At 39.9% G+C, this 19,412-nt stretch overlaps 1 protein-coding gene across 2 annotated transcripts in view; it reads right to left on the bottom strand.

Moving 5' to 3' along the window:
• The window catches only part of Me3 (malic enzyme 3), a 199,280-nt gene that overhangs the window by 97,342 nt on the left and 82,526 nt on the right, over positions 1-19,412 (bottom strand). For both annotated transcript variants that reach the window (XM_010633727.2, XM_033764266.1), the window contains 2 exons: positions 9,378-9,511; positions 6,196-6,345 (listed from right to left, as the gene is read on the bottom strand). In XM_010633727.2, coding sequence (XP_010632029.1) covers positions 6,196-6,345; positions 9,378-9,508 — 281 coding nt within the window. In that variant the 5' untranslated portion in view covers positions 9,509-9,511. The remainder of the gene's footprint in view (positions 1-6,195; positions 6,346-9,377; positions 9,512-19,412) is intronic.

A 19,412-nucleotide genomic window follows, 5' to 3' on the forward strand; every position in this document is an offset into this window, starting at 1 on the left:
GTGTGTGTGTGTGTGTGTGTGTGTGTGTGTGTGTGTGTGTGTGTGTGTGTGTGTGTGTGCATGATTCCTAGCTGACAGCTAGGGTGGAACCCAGATTGTGATGTGCTCAAAGACTATATGCCCTAGATGTCATGGATCTTCCCAGTGCTGAATAAGGTTGTCTTTGTTTTCCAGAATGGCTTTGGTCAAGATGTTGTCATCCATTGTTCCTGTGTATGGCTAAAAATGGGCTCCTGTGGGCATTTAGGAAGAAGAGGAATGTGATTCATGTCCCTGGGGTCCCTTTGTATGTGTGCATGTATGTTGATGGTATTAACAGAGATGGCTCAAGATAAAAAAGATAAAAATGTTCCAGGGCTAGAAATGAGGCTCAGTAGACATACTGAGAAGGAAGCAGGAAACTACAGAGATGAATGTGAGACATAACCATATTCTTTTAGGGGATTGGGATGAGGGAGAAGAGTAATATCTCTTTAATCTTAAGAAGAGCTTTACTATTGGTAAAGCATATTCATGTGCATTTAGCCCTTGACCCTCACATTAACCCCAGGATGTGGATAGTTTCTGTGATCCAAGTTTAAGGCAGGTGAGTAGCCAGGCTCCAAGGAAACGTGGTTATGAGTAGGAGAGCTGACCCACTTCTTTTGGACTCTAGCCCAATTTCTCTGTGCAGCACAGCATACTGCCCAGCCCAAGTGTGTGTGTGTGTGTGTGTGTGTGTGATGTGTAGACATGTCCCTCTGTGCAGATCCATTAAGTAGGGAATTTATGCGAAGGTAACAATGCAAGTATTCACCTCTGAGGCATCATGTTTACCAACATCTCAACAAGCTAGGCTGCAGATTTAGAAAAAGACACGTGGAATGGGGTATAGGTCAGCTGTAATATCTTAGACAAATGAACCTTAGCTTTTCTTCTTGGTAAGCTGTGGGACTGGCTTATCAACCCTGTGGAGTTGTCAAAGGACTCAGACATAATGTACACTGAGTACCTAGCCTAGGGCCCACCGTGAGCATTACAATCAGTCAGGAAATTTCCTGTATATTGTGATTGGCCTATATGCAGAGACCCACCTGTATTCAAATAAAAAAGCAGCTTGATTTAGGGTCAAGGGCTATTGGATTCATCTAAAGCTAATTAAGTTTTCAGGTATTTTCTACAGAGCTCTGCCTTTAGAAAACCTATTCCCATTCCTTGCCCCAGCCCTTGTAACTCAACACAACCTGCTTATTCCTCACTTGTACTTGCTAGTGGATTTACTAGTTAAACATAAATACAGATAATTTAATGTTGGAATCAACAGAATATGTAGGTATTTCAGAGGACTGAGAGACCTCAGCAGGTCTGCAGTTCACATTCACTGGTAGGGAAATGGAACCAGATGACAGAGCCTTGGGGGTGATGGGTCAGGCAGCTCATAGTATCACAGAGAGTTGTTAGGTAGAGATCATTTGGCATTTAGAAGGGGACCAGGCCCAAGACAGATTCAAAATAGAGATGAAGCATACTAGGCCTGTGGTTGATGACTGAATTGATAGAAGTAGGAGCCAAGATGGAGACAGGTTGGCTGGGCCTGCAAGTCTCACCAGAAGCAAACAATGGCTGGAAGCTGTACTGTAACTAGCACCCTCTGGTCTAGGAAGCTGAGCAATGTAACAAACATGTAGAAACAACACAATAAACACTTAGATAACTAGAGTATGCAGACTCTCAGTCCAGTCCCTTCAAGAAATGCCTGTATTCTTTTCTACTCTATGTAACTTTTCCACATACCTTTGTTTTTCTCTTACATCAGTATTAGCTAAATCATTGTATTCATAATCCCGTAAATTGGTTACAGTTTGACTCAGGGTAACCTGTGATGTGATTTTACTGTATAAACCCCCCTAGAACAGGGATGGTGAAGCTTTAGAGCTTTCCGTGATACAAACAGCCCGCTTTGGCACACATGTCATAGGTTTGCCTCCACTGACCTAGACAAAGAACCTCAGCAGCAACCCACTTTCGGGACCTCTCCTGCTTCTCAGGAGCTTTCTCTTAATAAAACTTTACTACTCTTTGCTACCTTTGTTATCTTTTTTAATCTATTTTTTAATTGGTACATTCATCATTGGGATCTTGTACCTTTACATCGTCCTAGCCTCCTCTCACCCCCTCCACCCATCCCCATCTACACAGACTTTGTTTCCATTTTTTTCCTTTTGTCTTATTTTTTATTTTCCCTTTTTACTTTTCCCCTACCCCTCCTATTTCCCCTACACCTTTAGACTCTTTCTTCTTATTACACAATATCAATTTTTTTCCTTTTGATCCTATCCTTATTTACACTTTTAGTACCACTCATTCATAAAGAACAAGAAACTAGATTTTCATCTTCAGAATTAAGGATTATTTTAATTTTACATCATTGCCTTTTCTCTTTTACTTTCCTTTTTAGTTTTATTTTAGGATTCCCTATTTTTATTGTTCATACAGAGATTTCTTTAACTGAAATACCGAATAGTTTCTCTGGTGTGAAAAACTATAATAGTACACAAGATCCTAATGATATAATTAATAATGTGAAATAGGACGTAAAGGGTTAAAGGTGTAGGAAAGTGAAAAGGGTGGGGGAAAGGTAATAAGGGAGAGGAAAAAAATAGAAAATGAAAAAATGGAAATGAAGTGTTTGTAAATGGGGAAGGGAGGAGGGGGTGAAGGGAGGGCAGGGACAAGGGGAAAAAATGAGAATCAAGACCTATTATGTAAAGGTACAGGATCCCAGTACTGAATGTAATTGTATTGTATACCTAGATTGTACCAATAAACTCAATAAAAATTTAACAACAACAACAACAAAAGAAACTAGAGACATTTACAGCTAAGTGGATGCACATTGAGCACATACTCTTAAGTGAAACGAATAGGATACACATGTGTAAATACCATATAGTTTCTCTGGTGTGATAAGCTACCTTTGCTCTTGAGTCCATTCTTCAGTGTGGTGAGACAAAACTTGGGTTGGCAGAAACTCAAAACCATGTTACAATAAATACTGAATGCCTCCTAGGGTGAAGCCTTACATATATGGAACCTTACAGAATCTTCACAAGCAGCCATGGGTATAGGAATTATTCCCATTTCACACATGAGATTGAGGGGTGCTATGTTAACTGTCAAAATTATTAGGAGGTGAGGTTAGAGGCCAAGACTTCCGGCTTCAAAGTCTGTGCTTCTTCCTACCTACTTAGCTCTCTGCAAAGAGTGTCCTTTGACCAAATCTTTAGTCAGGCTGGTGAGTCCTTTCTGACTGTGTCAGACCTTGGGCTTTCCTCTCTGTCCATACAGAATACACTATGAGCAAATATCTTGCTAAGTCAGTTCAGTAAGAATTCCCCACCCTAGATATCTGACCACCTTGAAATCTTATCACCTAGGCTTGCTTTCAGCAATAATCCTATCAAGTCAACTTAGCCCAAAGCCCCTAATATTTAATGTTTCTTCTTACTAACCTTCCATCCACTAACCCCCAACGTGGGGTTAAACCCCAATGTGGCCCTGTTGGAGCTTGAGTTCAATCTTCTCCCTCACTGCAAGTGGTCCTGTATCTATGGCTGTGCTCCTCCTGCGCCAAGATAAAGTCTGCCATATGATCTTCAATAACTACCATGAATGATTTTTTTCTTTAATACCTCATCACTCTTATAGGTTGGACCTCACACTGAAACTGTGCACTTATCATTTGGAGTCTAAGAGAACACAGGAGGTGAAGACAGGGCTGGTTTTGACCAGTAGTCATAGATATTGGACGCCATATTGGCTTCCTTTCTGTTTCTCTCTTCTGAGTTGAACTCTGTCCTCACCTCAACCCAGACTTACCTCTGGCTTTCACTTCTCCAAGTCACATACCAGTGACCTTCTGTGGCATCCCTGCAAGCCAACGCATGGAAGTGCATGGAAAAGATGTCAGGGGACAGGCAGAAAAAGGGTTGGGGGTGGAGTCCAACAGAGTCCAGAACCTGTACATAGCTTCCCAGGATCCTCAAGTGCCTGAGATACTCTGGCCTCTCCTTCATGGTTGTGAAGCCATGTACAGCCCAGGCATGTTAGAGGCTCAATTTTAGTATCAGCTGGACCTCATTAGCTTTGGTGGGGGGCCAGGTCCTTTCACAGAGAACTTCATTGTTTTCAGCAACCTGGCAGGAATGTTTATCATTTCAGAAATTGAGAAGGCCTGGCTCTCTTCCTTTTGGCTTTGGGGCGGTCTTCTCTTCAGATGCTAATCCATAAAACTATTCCAAGCCAGGCCTCAGAAGAAGCTCAGGGCTGAGGTGTAGCCCAAACCCTCATTTCCCTCAGGAGCAGGGCAGGTGTGAAATCAACACCTGGAAAGTAGCCAGATGGAAACCTAGAGCAACAGCTCAGAATGTCATGTCAAATAACTTAATTGGGTAAGCGTCTGTGGAAAGGTTTGCATTAAACATATGCTGGAAGCCTGTATTGAGTGTATGAAGGACTAATTCAAGAAGATAGTTCAGTCTGCCCAAGTCTGCCTCAGCCTCACCCAGCTGCAGGCCTGGGACTAGATCAGTTCTTCCATGGAGAGGCTCAGGAATGGAATCCAGCAATCCCCACCTCAAGGATTGACAAACATTCCTAGAGCTTCAGTGGTGCCCCACTGTAAATGCTCATCAAACGTACACAGTCCTGAACTGTAAGAAGCAGCATAATGTGTCAGTTACTTGTCTACATCCTGCTTCAGACTATATAGGTTGAGTACTAGCTTTGATGGTTACAAACTGTGTGACTTTGGGTAACTTTTTCCTTTGTGTCTCAATTTTTCCACCTATGCCTAAATCTGGTAAGGAATTGTGATAATTAAATAAGATACATAAAGATTTTAAGATACTACTTGGCATTTACAGTTACTAGGTTTTTCTCCTGGCTCAGCTGAGCTGGAGGAGTGACATGTCTGCTTCCCATACTGTGCCCAGCTTCTGTAGCACCCTCTCTACCTCTAGCAGAGATGACTCGATTTTCTGAGTGCAAGTGGTTAGGAGGGCTCTTTCTACCCAAATGGATCCCCTCACAGGTGCCATACTCCTGTCTATTGCTGACCTCTTGGAAAACCACAAGTGGGGCCTGAACGGGAGTCTAAAACAACACTGTATCAATCCTGTCCCCTTGGTGGTGCGAAGGTGACCAAGGACCTCCTCTTTGTTGTGTGGAATTTCTTGTCCATTCTACCCAGCCCCTCTACTTTCCTGTTTCACCACCATGGGGTCCCTGTGTCCTAGCCAGGAGGAGGCAAGTATGCTTTGCTCACTGTAGACAAATGCTCTGTCTCAGTTCTTTACATTTACCCTTCACGACCCAGCTCAAATGAACAAAAGCTGTCAGAGATGCATGATCACCTGTTCTCCATACAACACATTATTTAGAAACACTCATTTTAAAATTATATATAAATATAAATTACACATCTTTGCACATTACATATTCACATACAGGATAATAACTATCTGCTGGTGATGCTTATTACATAAAACAAACCCAGACAGCTCTTTTGTCATTAGTGATAGAATGATGTATTTATAATTATTAGGCACTTTGCCCTGAGGATCCTTTGAAAATTCTCCCATTTTTGTTTTTTTAAAAAATATATATTCTAAACTCATTGTGAAAAAAAAGTGGTTTACATATAAAACTGTCCCCAAACTCTTTAGGTTCTGGATGAAAAAATACCGTGCCAAATGTTTGCCCAGTAAAATGACATTTTAGGTGGAATCTGAATCAAGTCCAGATGAAGCATGCTGGTTCTTTGAGGCAGCTAAAGAAGTTGGGCTCTGGTATCCAACACTCCATTATTCATTGGTCTGAACTACCAGGAAAGCTGTCAGCATTTTGGAAATGACCAGAAAAGGCATGTGTGTGAGCAGGGAAGGGAATAGATAGAAGATGTGAGAACAATGTTTTCTATTTTTCAGGGCAATTCTGAGCCACATGCTGGGCATTTATTATTTGGAGGTGGAAAACATTGATATCCCCTTACTGGCTACTCTGTTTATTTCTCTGCTTATGGGATTATTTTCCTGAGCAAGTGCTTAAACTCAAATGACCCACCAGTAGTTAGCTGCTAGGGTCCCGATAAGCAAAGCCACTGGAAGAATGTATTGAGGGTCCTGCCTGAGCCCTTACTGCCCCGGGTGCACTCACCGTGGCCTTCGGAAGGTCAGGCCATAGTGCTGGCAGGCCAGCCCCACAGTGGGTGTGTACACAATGGGCATGAACTTCTCCACATCCGAAGTCAGCACGCGGTAGAAGAGCTTCTCATTCCGATCTTGGAGTGTCATGAGAATGATGTACCTTGAAAGGGACAGAAGCAGCAAGCTGATTTTAGGAACATGATGCCACTGTACAGAAAGGCAGATGTAGCTGCAGTACTACATCAAGGGGTGACTCACCCCTCTGCCCTAAGTGAGGCCAACATCTGTGAAATATCCATGGTATGACCTGCCTTATGGTGCTTATTGTTACACACGAGATAGGCACTGTTCAAAAAAGTTTACATGAACTCATTTAAGGCTTCCAAGGACGTGTCAGATAGGTACTGTATTTCATGCTATTTTGGAGACAGATGTATGGACAGAGAGATGAACTTACTGAAGGTTTCATGGCAGAACCTAGGCCATCTGACTCCGGAGTCTGTGTTCTTAACCATTTTGTGAGATCACTGTATTACTGGATGGGCATTAATGAATGACAACAGAATAATAATGTCTTAGGGGTGAAGTAGGGTCCACGAAAATACTAGGCAAATGAGTGCTGTATGAACTGGCTTTTTCTACCACCCAGGGTTGTTCTGATCACAGGCAGAGTGCGCAAACGGCTCAGTAGCAAATAGGTTCAGGGCATCTCCAAAAATAACTTTTCCAGAAGCCTGAAATCACATAGCAGGGAAAAGGCCCTCCTAAATATGCAAAACAAAACAAAAAAACCCAAAACCAAAAAACAAAAAAGGAAAAAACAAAACAAAACAGGAAAGTAGAGGGGCTGGGTAGAATGGACAAGAAATTCCACACAACAAAGAGGAGGAAAAACAGGGGTTGAAGTTCACACTTAGGTGTGGCTGCTGAATCACCACCTTTCTGGACAATAGTTTGGGAGAGAATATGAGGGCACTTGAGTCCCTGGCATGGGGTGGACTGAGGGAGATGCTCTCATAGGGAAAGAGTTGTGCTGTGGTGGAACGATCCCTGGGCGTGGTGTCAGTGTCCTGGGTTTAATTCCCAACTCTGCCATTTACCATTTTGGGGGGAAATTTTATGACTTCCTGAGTCCTCGGCCTCTTCTCCACTAAATTAACCGACCTAGAAATAAAATCTCTGTTTTGAACAATATTTTTAGGAAGGAAGGATTCACACTCAGAAATAGTCAGGATTTTAGCTCGTTGCCATTCTAAGGGATTACTTTACCCAGTAGTCATTGGTGTGCATCTTTTCCAATTCTACATTCTTTCTGTCCCAGAACCACTTACCCAGTGGCCACTGGTAACTAACTCTACATTCTACACCCTTTCACCCCCAGCAGAAAGGCAGTTATTAAATGTTCATGAGTACACCACTGCCTGTACCCAAAGGAAGCTTGGGAGCCTTTTTGGCATTTCTCCAAGCACCTGCTGAAATGAGCACTCCTAGGAATGAGTCGATCTGGTGAAAGTAGCCAACACTGCATCAGGAGGAAGCCCTCTGAAGCACCTAGAAACAGCCACACTCCTCTCTTCCTCAGCCTGGAGTTTCTCCCCAGGCACATTAGTGAGTCACATCTAGCAGGAAAGAATTTGAAGGGAATGATTTTGGACTTAAATTTTAGGGTTTACTATCTTTCAGAAAGATTGCATTTTGGACTTGCATTCATTTTAATAAAATTAACAGAGAAGAGAGATTCAGATTGTTCAAACTCAACATATGTATCTTGTTAGTTGAATTTGTGGTATAATTTCTGGTTTTCTCTTCAGGGCAACATAGGTACCCAACAAGAGGGAGGGAATTTTTGACATTTGACCTAGGCTGCAGTATAGCTTTGTAGTTAGTTAATGTGTACAACATCACTAAAGTTTAGCTTTTTGGGAGGAGGGGCTCTGGGTGTGAGCATGGGCTTTCTTGTTCATGGTTCAGAAGCTATGGCTGGTATGAGGGAAGCACGGAGTAATAGATGCAGGATGACCTTGATATGCTGCTGAGCTCTGCCCTAAGGGGCAGTCACAGCTCTGCATTTGATGTCTTGGCTATTTAGAACCCTGAATATAGAGGAAACACTTATCTTCCAACAAATTCTTAAATAGTCCTTACTGAATGTCCGGTGCTACTCTAAGCTCATCAAAGAGACTAACAGATTTAATCCTTATAATAGCCCTACGAGGTAGCTATTTTGAAGTTACTCATTGTACAGCTAGGGAGTGATCCAGAGAGATGAAGTAACTTTTATATATTATTTATTATTTATTTTTAAATTTTTTTGTTTTTTTGAGACAGGGTCTGACTATGTAGTTGAGACTGACTTGGAACTCACTATGTAGCCCAGGATGGTCTGAAACTCACAGCGATCCTCCTGCCTCAACCTCCTGAGTGCTGGGATTACAGGTGTGTGCCACCATACGTGGCGAAATAACTTATTAAGTGGTAGAATGAAGGATTGAACCTAATTTAGAACTAGTAGAAAAGTCAACTTTTCTGTACAGACTCTGGAGTCAGCTGTTTGGGTTCAAATCCTGGCTGTTCCAGGGAGCTGTGTGACCTGGAAGGTTTCCTTCTTCAATAAAGCTGATAATGCTGACCTAGGAGCCTCCCACGCAGATCCCGTGTGTACACAACTTCACTGAGGAGAACTCAGAGAGGAGTCAGAGTTACATACTGCTGCCCATAACCTCTAACACATGACATCCAGGTTCTTCCCAAGGGGTTCTACAACACCCCCCAGCACATTCCTCTCATTCCAGGAACCTGGTTGTGTACCATTTCTTTAGTTCTTCCATCTCTATCTTTCCTCTCTGAATTGTCCTCTCTGAACCACTGCTGTCTGTTAAAGTCTTATCCATGCCTGTTTTTTTTTTTTCTCCTGTACTGGAGATTGAACTCAGGGACTTCACACTGAGCTATATATCCTTAGCCCTTTTTAGTTTTTATTTTGAGATGGGGGAGGGGTCTCACTAAATCACTAAATTGCCCAGACTGGGCTTGGACTTGCAGTCCTCCTGCCTCAATCTCCCAGAATGCTGGGGTTAGAGGCATAAGTCACTACTCCTGCCTGGCTCATTCTTGATCCAGAAAGCCCTGTGTGGACCATGGGATCTGCTCTGCACACAGATCCGGTGAAGAGAATAGACTTCAGGCACTGACTTGTCCAGGTCACTCTGCTGCCGCTCATAGTATCTCATGATTCTGAGGAGCTGGACATCCTGGCTCAGGAAGCAGGGGGGGATCAGGCCATGGATTCCAAGCTGCAACCTTTCTTCAAGTGTAAACGCCATTCCCTGGGGAGAATGAGAAAGAAACAGACACAGAAGTGAATGTGCAGGAAGCCAAAAACAGAGGGGGTGGATCTTATCCACAGACAGGCAAAAGTCAATGCGACTCAGCAGAAAGGGCCCTGGCCTCAAATCCTGCCTGTGCCTATTCAGTAGGGGCATTCTCATGCCGGGTACCTTGAGGTCCTCATTTAAAAAATTTACAATGTATCTAAATTATCAGGTTTTTGTTTTGTTTTAAGTTTATTTTTCAGAATTTTTAGAGTTACAGAAAAACTGAAAAGATGAGTTCCCATGCACTCTTTCACCCAGTTTCCCCAATTACTATCTTCTTACATTAGTGTGGTATATTTGAGTCAATGAACAAATAATGATCTGTTACAGCTAAAGATCATAGTTTATTCAGACTTCCTTAGTTTTTACCTCTTGTTATTTTTTATTGTTGTTTCTCACACTGCCATTGTTTTGGAGGTGCCCAAGTCAGGTATTTTGTACAATCCCACTCCTCTCCATGGGAATTCATCTGATGTTTCTCTTATGATTGGGAATGTAAGTTTTTAAGGCAGAAGGCCACAGAGGTAAAGTGCCATTTCTGTCACATCAGGTGAAGGTCTCATACAGTAAATAAAATTATCACTGTTGATATGGACCTGGACCACCTAGGTGAGGTGGTTGGAGTTTATCCACTGTAAAGTTACTCTTGTTTTATATTTATTCTGCCTTCATAGTGCAATCAAGCTGGAGATCAATAGCACAAGAAACCATAGGAACTTCACAAACACATGGAAATTGAACAACACTCTCCTGAATAATCAATGGATCATAGAGGAAATTAAGGAAGAAATCAGACAGTTTTTACAAATAAATGAAAATGCCAATACAACATACAGGAATCTATGGGACACAATGAAAGCTGTTCTACGTGGAAAATTCATAGCACTGAATGCTCACACTAGGAAAACAGAGCGAGCTCAAATGAACAAGCTAACAAAGACTCTTAGACTCCTAGAAAAACAAGAGCAAAAAAACCTAAAGCTCAAACTAAAGGAAATTATAAAGATAAGAGCAGAAATCAATGCAATGGAAACTAAGAAAACAATACAAAAAATAAATGAATTGAAGAGTTGGTTTTTTGAAAGAATAAATAAAATTGATAAACCCTTAGCTAACCTTATCAAAAAAAGAAAAGGCTCAGATCCATGCAATTAGGAATGAAAAAGGTGAAGTCATAACAGATCCAACAGAAATCCAGAGGATGATCAATACCTACTTTGAGAACCTGTACTCTATCAAAATGGAAAACACAGAAGAAATGGACAGATTTCTAGATTCTTATGAATTACCAAAGTTGAACAAAGAAGATAAAAACATTTTAAACACCCCAATTACAATCAATGAAATTGAAAATATAATTAAAAATTTACCGACAAAGAAAAGCCCAGGTCCTGATGAATTCACTGCTGAATTTTACAAGACATTTAGAGATGATACTGCCATTACTCTTCATACTTTTCAATGAAATTGAAAGGGAAGCACTACTTCCAAATTCATTCCTGGAAGCAAGTATCACTTTGATTCCCAAACCAGGGAAAGACACAACTAAAAAAGAGAACAATAGGCCAATCTCCTTAATGAATATAGATGCAAAAATCCTTAATAAGATACTAGCAAAGAGAATACATAGAATTATCAAGAAGATCATACATCCTGACCAAGTCAGATTTATTCCAGGGATGCAAGATGGTTCAACATACGTAAGTCAATAAATGTAATACACTATATTAACAAAGTCAAGGACAAAAATCATATGATCCTCTCCATAGATGCAGAAAAAGCATTTGACAAAATGCAATACCCATTCATGATAAAAACACTGCAAAAAATTGGAATAGATGTTCTATATCTCAACTTACTAAAGGCTATCTACGAAAAACCAACAGCCAACATCATATTAAATGGCCAAAAACTGAAAACATTCATGTTAAAATCAGGAACAAGACAAGGATGCCTACTATCACCACTCCTCTACGATATAGTTCTGGAAACATTAGCCATAGCAATTAGACAAGAGAAAGAAAATTAAAGCAATAAAGATAGGAAAGGAAGAAGTTAAATCGTCATTATTTGCTGATAATATTATACACTACATTGAAGACCCAACAAACTCTACCAAAAGACTTCTAGACTTAATTGACACTTTTAGCAGAGTAGCTGGATACAAGGTCAACACCCAAAAATCAATAGCCTTCTTTTACACAAATAACAGACTCACTGAGAGAGAAATAAGGGAAAAAATTCCTTTTAGAGTAGCATCCAAAAAAATGAAGTATCTAGGAATCAGTCTAACAAAAGAAGCAAAAGACCTCTACACTGAAAATTATAGCACTCTTAAAAAGGAGATTGAGGAGGATATAAGAAAATGGAAAGATATCCCCTGCTGCTGGGTAGGAAGAATCAACATAGTGAAAATGGCCATACTACCAAAACTGCTATACAAATTCAATGAAATGCCAATTGAAATTCCAACACTATATTTCACAGAACTAGAAAAAAGAATCCAAAAATTCATTTGGAACCGTAAGAGACCTAGAATAGCAAAAGCCATCCCAGGCAAAGGAGACATGGCAGTGGGTATAACAATTCCCAATTTGAAACTATACTACAAAGCCACTGTGATAAAAACAGCATGGTACCTGGCAAAGAAACAGATCTGAGGATCAGTGGAACAGATTGGAACAGATTGGAAGACACAAAAACAAATCCAGATGTACTCAGCTACCTCATCTTTGACAAAGGAGCTGATCATCCCCACTGGAGGAAAGATAGCCTCTTTAATAAATGGTGTTGGAAAAACTGGATTTCAACCTGCCAAAGATTAAAACTGGACCCTTATCTTTCACCATGCACTAAATTAAAAGGATCTAAACATTAAAACAGAAACACTAAACTTGCTGGAAGGTAAGTTAGGCAGAACTCTGGAAGACATTGGCATAGGGAAAGACTTTATGAACAAATCCTCAGTAGCATGGGAACTAGCACAAAGAATCAACAACTGGGATCTCATCTTATTAAAGAGCTTCTGTACTGCAAAAGAAACCATCAGCGGAACTAAGAGACAACCTACAATGTGGGAAAAAGTTTTTACCAGCTGCTCCTCAGACTAAGAACTACTATCGAGAATATATAAAGAACTCAAAACAATCAGTCCCCCCAAATATAAAGACCCAATTCAAAAATGGGCATCTGAAATGAACAGACATTTCTCAGACAAAGAAGTAAAAGCAGCAAGTAAATATAGGAAAAAATGTTCCACATCACTGGTCATTTGAGAGATGCAAATGAAAACAACACTGAGATTCCACCTCACCCCAAAAAGAATGGCTCCTATCAAGAAATCACACAATTACAAATGTTGGTGGGGTTGTGGGAGTGCAGACTGGTGCAGCCACTGTGGAAATCAATATGGAGATACCTCAAGGAGCTGGGACTAGAGGTTCCATTTGACCCAGCTATCCCTCTGCTGGGTATCTTTCCAAAAGAATTAAAATAATCATACCACAGTGATATATGTGCACCAATGTTTATACTGGCACAGTTTGTAATAGCTAAAACTTGGAAACAGCCCATTTGCCCATCAGTTGGAAATTGGATAAAGAAGATGTGGTTTTTCTATAAAATGGAATACTACTCAGCCACGAAGAATGAGAAATTAGATTCATTCATAGGAAAATGGATACATATTGAGGATATACTCCTAAGTGAAATAAATAAGTCACACATGTGCATATGTAAATACCGAATAGTTTCTCTGGTGTGAAAAACTATGATAGTACATAAGATCCTAATGATATAATTGACCATGTGAAATAGGAAGAAAAGGGCTAAAGGTGTAGGGAAAATGGGAAGGGTAGGGGAAAGGTAATAAGGGAAAAGAAAAAAATATGAGAAAATGAAAAAATGGTTTGTAAATGGGGAGGGGAAGAGGGGGTGAAGGGAGGGCAGGGACAAGGGAAAAAAAATGAGAACCAAGATCTGTCATGTAAAGGTACAAGATTCCAGTAATGAATGTAATTGTACTGTATACCTAAAATGTACCAATAAACTCAATAAAAGAAAAAAATAGATTTATTGTGCCATTGAAATTTGTCTCTGTCATCATTTATTTATATTAAAATGGATTCCTGGTATTTATTTTATACTTTGATTTATAATCCAATAATACTTTATTTTGTTGCTTAAATTGCTTCAACTTTGGCCATTGGGAACTTTTCCAGTTGACTGAAGTGTCCCTGTGACCTACTCCCATAATGTAGTGTTATGTTTTGTTTTGATTTAGCAATTGCTTACTTTCTGTCACTGCAAGATGCTCCAGATTCATTTTCTAGATTGACTTCTGTGCTCCTAGAATGTGCAATTTCTTCAAGGGAACCTATTCCTATTGTTTTTAGCATGGCATCAGAAATTAAGGCCTGGCGTTACTTAATATTGTGCTCTTTCCTCTGGGCTTCACTGTTTCTACTCTCTCTCAGCTGACTACAAAAAGGAGTTATAGAATAATAATGTGAAATTGGAAGAAAAGGGCTGAAGGTGTAGGGGAAGTCCGAAGAGTAGGGGAAAGGAAATGAGAGACAAGAAAAAATATGAGAAAATGAAAAAATGGAAACAAAGTCTTTGTTAATAGGGAAAAGTGTAGGGGCTGATGGGAGGGCAGGGGTGTGGGGATAAAATGAGAACCAAGATGTGTCATGTAAGGTTACAAGATCCCAATGATGAATGTAACTGTACTGTATACTTAAAAAGTACCAATAAATCAATAAGATTAAAAAATGAAAGAAAAAGCAGTTGTACATGTATATACTACAACCTGTGTATAAATACATAATTGTAGATGTTTCTGTATTTAACTATCTGAATATATGTTAAGCCAACATAAGGAAGTCACCACCTCTGATCCTTTACCACGTGGGTCATTCTAGCCTAATCACTTTTTTGGTCTGTAAATTCTTATTACTCCCAACAGTACGACACTTGGCTCCCAACATCTGACATCTGTTTAACTGCCTAGTTCTAGTTTACATAGACTGTAGTGTCAAAATTGTTAACTTGTACCACCATGGGAATCAACTGTATAAACTACAGTACTGTACATGTGTCAGGTTCTTTTGCCTTTAATCTTACCACACCACTAATTTCCACTGGCTTAAGTCAACACTTTTACCTTTTACTTCTTCACTGAGATTGTTTTGTACATTTATAATAAATTCTCTTGTCACATTCTGCATATATTTCTGGGATCCTGCAACCTATTGAATTATTTTTTAAATCTGGATACATTAAGGGTCACTCTTTGTACAAAGAATTTGTATGGGTTTTGATAAATGTAGAGTTTTATGCTCCAGCCATTACTGAATTATTCAAAATCATTTCACTGTACAAAAACCCTGTAGACTCTATTTACTCATCCATTCTCCTGTCCCCAGTGGGCTGGAAACCACTGATCATTTTTGCCATTTCTACAGCTTTGCCTTTTCTAGCATGGCATATAATTAAAATGATAGAGAATGTAGCCTTCTCAGACTGACTTGTTTTACTTAGATATTCATGCTTAGGGTTCATCTATGTATTTTCATGTCTTGACAAATATTCTATTTTATGTTTGAACCATAGTTTGTTCCCCCAATTTCCTATTGAAAGATGTCCTGGTATTTCCAGTTTTGGGTGATTATAAGTAAAATTGCTACAAATATTCTTGTGTGGGTTTTTGTGTGCACATAAGTTTTCAAATCAGTTGGGTAAATATATGTGTTTTCTAAAGCATTTTTCATTACTATCAGCAACGAATGAGAATTTTTGTTGCTCCACATATTCTACAGCAGTTGATATTCTCAGCTTTTTTTAGTTTTAGTCCAATAGGTATATTGTGTTATTTTACTGTTTTAACTTTCGATACACTGTTGATATATGATAATGAATCTATTTTCGTAAAATGTTGTCCATATGTATATCTTCTTTGGTGAGATACCTGTTCAGATACTTTTCTCATTTTAGAACATGATTCTCTCTCATATTATTGAAGGGTTCTTTGATCTACTCTTACAGTGCAATCACTGTACAAATTCTAATGAGCTTTTCTGATCTGGTCTGCAAATTTACATGGAATAGCAAGGAACCCAAACTAACAAAGCAAGTTTTAAAAAGAAAAATGTTGAAGCTTTCTGCAAACCTACAATAATTAGAACAGTGTGCTACTGACATAAGAATAAACATGTAGATCAATTAAATACAATTAAGAGTTTAGAAATTAATACATACATTTATGGCAAATTGATTTTTTAACAAGCACACTAGTCAAGTTCATCAGTAGGAAAAGAGCAGTCTCTTTAGTCATGGTGTGGGGATGCCTGGATTTCTGTATACCTAAGTATGAGGTTGGAACCCAACCTCATATACACAAATATTTACTCAAAATGGACCAAAAACCTAAATATAGAATCAAAACCTATAAAACTCCTAGAAGAAAACATTGAGGTAGATCTTTATGACCTTAAATTTAATAATGGATTTTTAGATATGATGCCAAAAGCATAAGCAACAACAACAAAATGAATCAATTGGACATCCAAATGAAAATCTTTCATGCATCGTAAGACACGGTCTCTTTTTTGGTTTTTATATTTTGGGTTTTTCATGTAAGAGAAACCATGTGATCTTTAAGTTTGCATGTCAGATTATTTTACTTAACATTATGATCTAAAAGTATATCCGGGCTGGGGATTTAGCTAGTGGTTCCGCTGCCTGCCTCACAAGTGGAAGGTCCCGAGTTTGATCCTTGAAATAAACAAACAAATTACGGTGCACCCATTTTCTTACACTGACTCAAATTTATCTTTCTTTATAGCAGAATAGTACTCCATTGTGTGTAAATATCATATGTAATATGTAATACGATGTCTTTAACTCTTTTGGGAAGAAACCTGGAAGGAATATAGCTGGATTGAATGGTATTTCTAGTTTTCCTTGTTTGAGGAATCTCCATACTGATTTCCATGATGATTGTACTAGTTTACATTTCCACCAACAACATAGAAGCTCCTCACCCTCTGCCCCATCCCCTCAAAGTCTTGCCAGTGTTAGTCATTATTTGATTTCTTAATAATGTCCATTCTTTTTGGAGTAAGATGGAATCTCAGTGTTGTCTTAAACCAGGATGTATCTTCTGATCAATGAGTATGTAATTTTTTATTGATGATTTTATTTGATTAGTGGTAACAGAACCAAGATTTGATCACAGGTTTGTTCTTGCCTCTGTAATATACACCCTCCCAACACCTTCAGGAAATGCTGAGGGAAGAGGTGGTAAGGGAGAAGCAGAAAAAAAGAGAAGTATGGTTGGGGGAGGGAATTAAAGTTAGACTCCTTAGCTGCTCCCATGTTCCTTTTTGACTTTCCTTTGTAACTTGGAGATCTGTAATTCTGAGTCCCTCTTACATTTTTGTGCAGAAGTAATGACAACTCAACTTCTGAAAATCTTGAAGAATTATTCCTCCTTCCAGAAGAACTGCTAGAACTGTACGAAAGATCTATCTTAAGACAGATTATAGTCTGTTTGAAAGTATGACTCATTGAAACTTTTCAAAGTGCTCTACATGTAAAGTTCTAGTTCTTCGTCATCAAACCCCAGAGTCACCAGTTCATACATTTCCTGTGCTGGCCACCAGCTTAGCAAGCAGGTAGCCACATGGAGCTCTCAGATCCTTTGGCAGGAAGTGACCTTGCCCTCTAGACTGGGCACTCTCATCACGTACCATTAGGTAGATGGCTGTTCACTGCCTTGGTAATACCTGGGCTCGCCTCCCCTTGCTCCAGAGAGTCCAGGGAGCCCTAGACATTTAATTACGACATCATCTTTGTTAATAACCTCTGTGGCTTTTAATAATAGTCCATTTCTCTCTACAGCGGTAAATGTTTTCCTTGGCTGACTTCCACCAAGTTCTTTTGTATTTGAGGAAAAAGAATGACTGTTTAGTAACTTCAGACTTACAAATTGGCAAAGCAGAAATACGATTTAGCTGCACCATGACCCCAAAATAGGATAGGCATTCTTAAGACCATTCACTATGGCATATAGGAAAAGTTTTAGGATTTATATTTATCTACAAAAGAAATAAAAACAAACTTTGCTAATAGGCACTCAGGCCCTTGCTTTGGATATCAGAAGTCTGTGCTAGAACAAAAAAACTTTCCGAAACCCATGTATGTCACACAGCTCCCCTGCTTCTTTGTGAGTCCGCCACACAGTTTCGCATATGCAATATAGCTTCTGTTTGGTTTCTTAAGCAATTGTTACTATATTATCATCTCAGGGTGATGAGGAAGCAGATGCACTGGAGAAGCCAACACCAGGTTTTAGCACACAATACTATTATCATTCATAAGAACAGCAGTAATCGCCATCTGTGGAACACCCGTTAGGTTGGATCAGGCACACACAGACCCTTCCTTCATAATTATCACTTCATCTAATCCTCACAGCAACCCTGACAAGCAAGTACTATGATTATTGTCCCCATTTTGTAGTTTAGGAAACTGAAGCAAGGAGCGGGGTAAGTGATTTGCCCAAGGTCAGTGGAAAAACCAGGAGTAAAATCCTGGCCCAAATGTTTCCAAAGTTTATATTTCTTCCTCTGAGCTAATCAGCAGCTCCTGAGAACGTACAGATTTAAGAAGCTGTTGCTTGAGTTGGCTTTTTCTGATCAGGCATGTGATTATTCTGCTTCTACATACAGAGCCAGGTATCCTGATGATTTTTAGCTCCTGTTGAGTGTTCCTCTGTATTTCCATCAGGCTGCTCAGCCCATCTGCCAACAGGTGTGCCTGTAACTCTGACTTTGTGCACATGGCCCATAGCACACACATAGCTGTGTTTCCTCTCACAAGCATCATTACTGGAAGGATTAGCAGACACATGTGTAATAATAAAGGTTTTTCTGTTCCACACATCATTATGTCGGGCTCTGTGCTGACTGCTTATATGATAACCAGCTTCCTCTGTCAGTCAACCATAGCAGTGTAGAGAGCTGTGGGAAATCAGCCTTGAGACCATACAGTTAACATTGATTAGCTGTTAGGGGGCTGGAAAACATTTCCACCTGTTTTTGTATATTCTTGATTCTTTTGTTTGGGATTTTAAAGAGTTATGATGATCTGACTTCTGGCTGGAGACAGAAAGTGGGATCATTGAAGCTGTTCTTTTCCCTCTCTGAACCCCAGGTTTATGAGGGCCCTTGAGCAGAGCACACCCCTGGGATGGATACACAGGGGTCTCAGAAGCACAAACATTGAGAGGTCTCCACAGACAGAGACCTGAGAATGGCCTTCCTCCCAGACATACTTCTTTGATCAGGTGCAAAATTAAAGGTTCAGAAACACATTGTAAATTCCTGAGAGAAAATAGAAGAGATGTAGCTCATTACTACTTGAAGCCAACCCTAGACTAGCTTTGGCCTCAGAGACTAGGCTCTGGTGTGGCAGGTTGCACATGTATGTCTGCCTGTGACATTCCACCAGGACGTCCACAGAAGTTCCTGGTCCAGTTGCGAGACAATCCCATCTTCCTTCCATGGGACTACAGGCAGACAGAGCTGCTGCACTCACTACAGTGGGTGTGGGTGTGGGCAGGCAACTGGCAGACAAAAATTCTGCCTTCTCTTCTGCACTGGCTGTGTGATCCTGGGGAAATGACTTAACCTCTCTGAGTCTGCTATATTCACTAGGATGTTGTATTTAGTTTAATACAAATGGGGAAATCTCTCTGTACAAAGATGTGGCAACAAAAATTATTAAAAGAAAACAGCATGATGGTACCTATCTATAATTCTAGCTACTCAGGAGGCTGACACAGGAGGAC

Source organism: Fukomys damarensis, unplaced genomic scaffold, assembly GCF_012274545.1.
Source record: "Fukomys damarensis isolate Sample0158 unplaced genomic scaffold, DMR_v1.0_HiC HiC_scaffold_16, whole genome shotgun sequence".
Classification (NCBI taxonomy): Eukaryota; Metazoa; Chordata; class Mammalia; order Rodentia; family Bathyergidae; genus Fukomys; species Fukomys damarensis.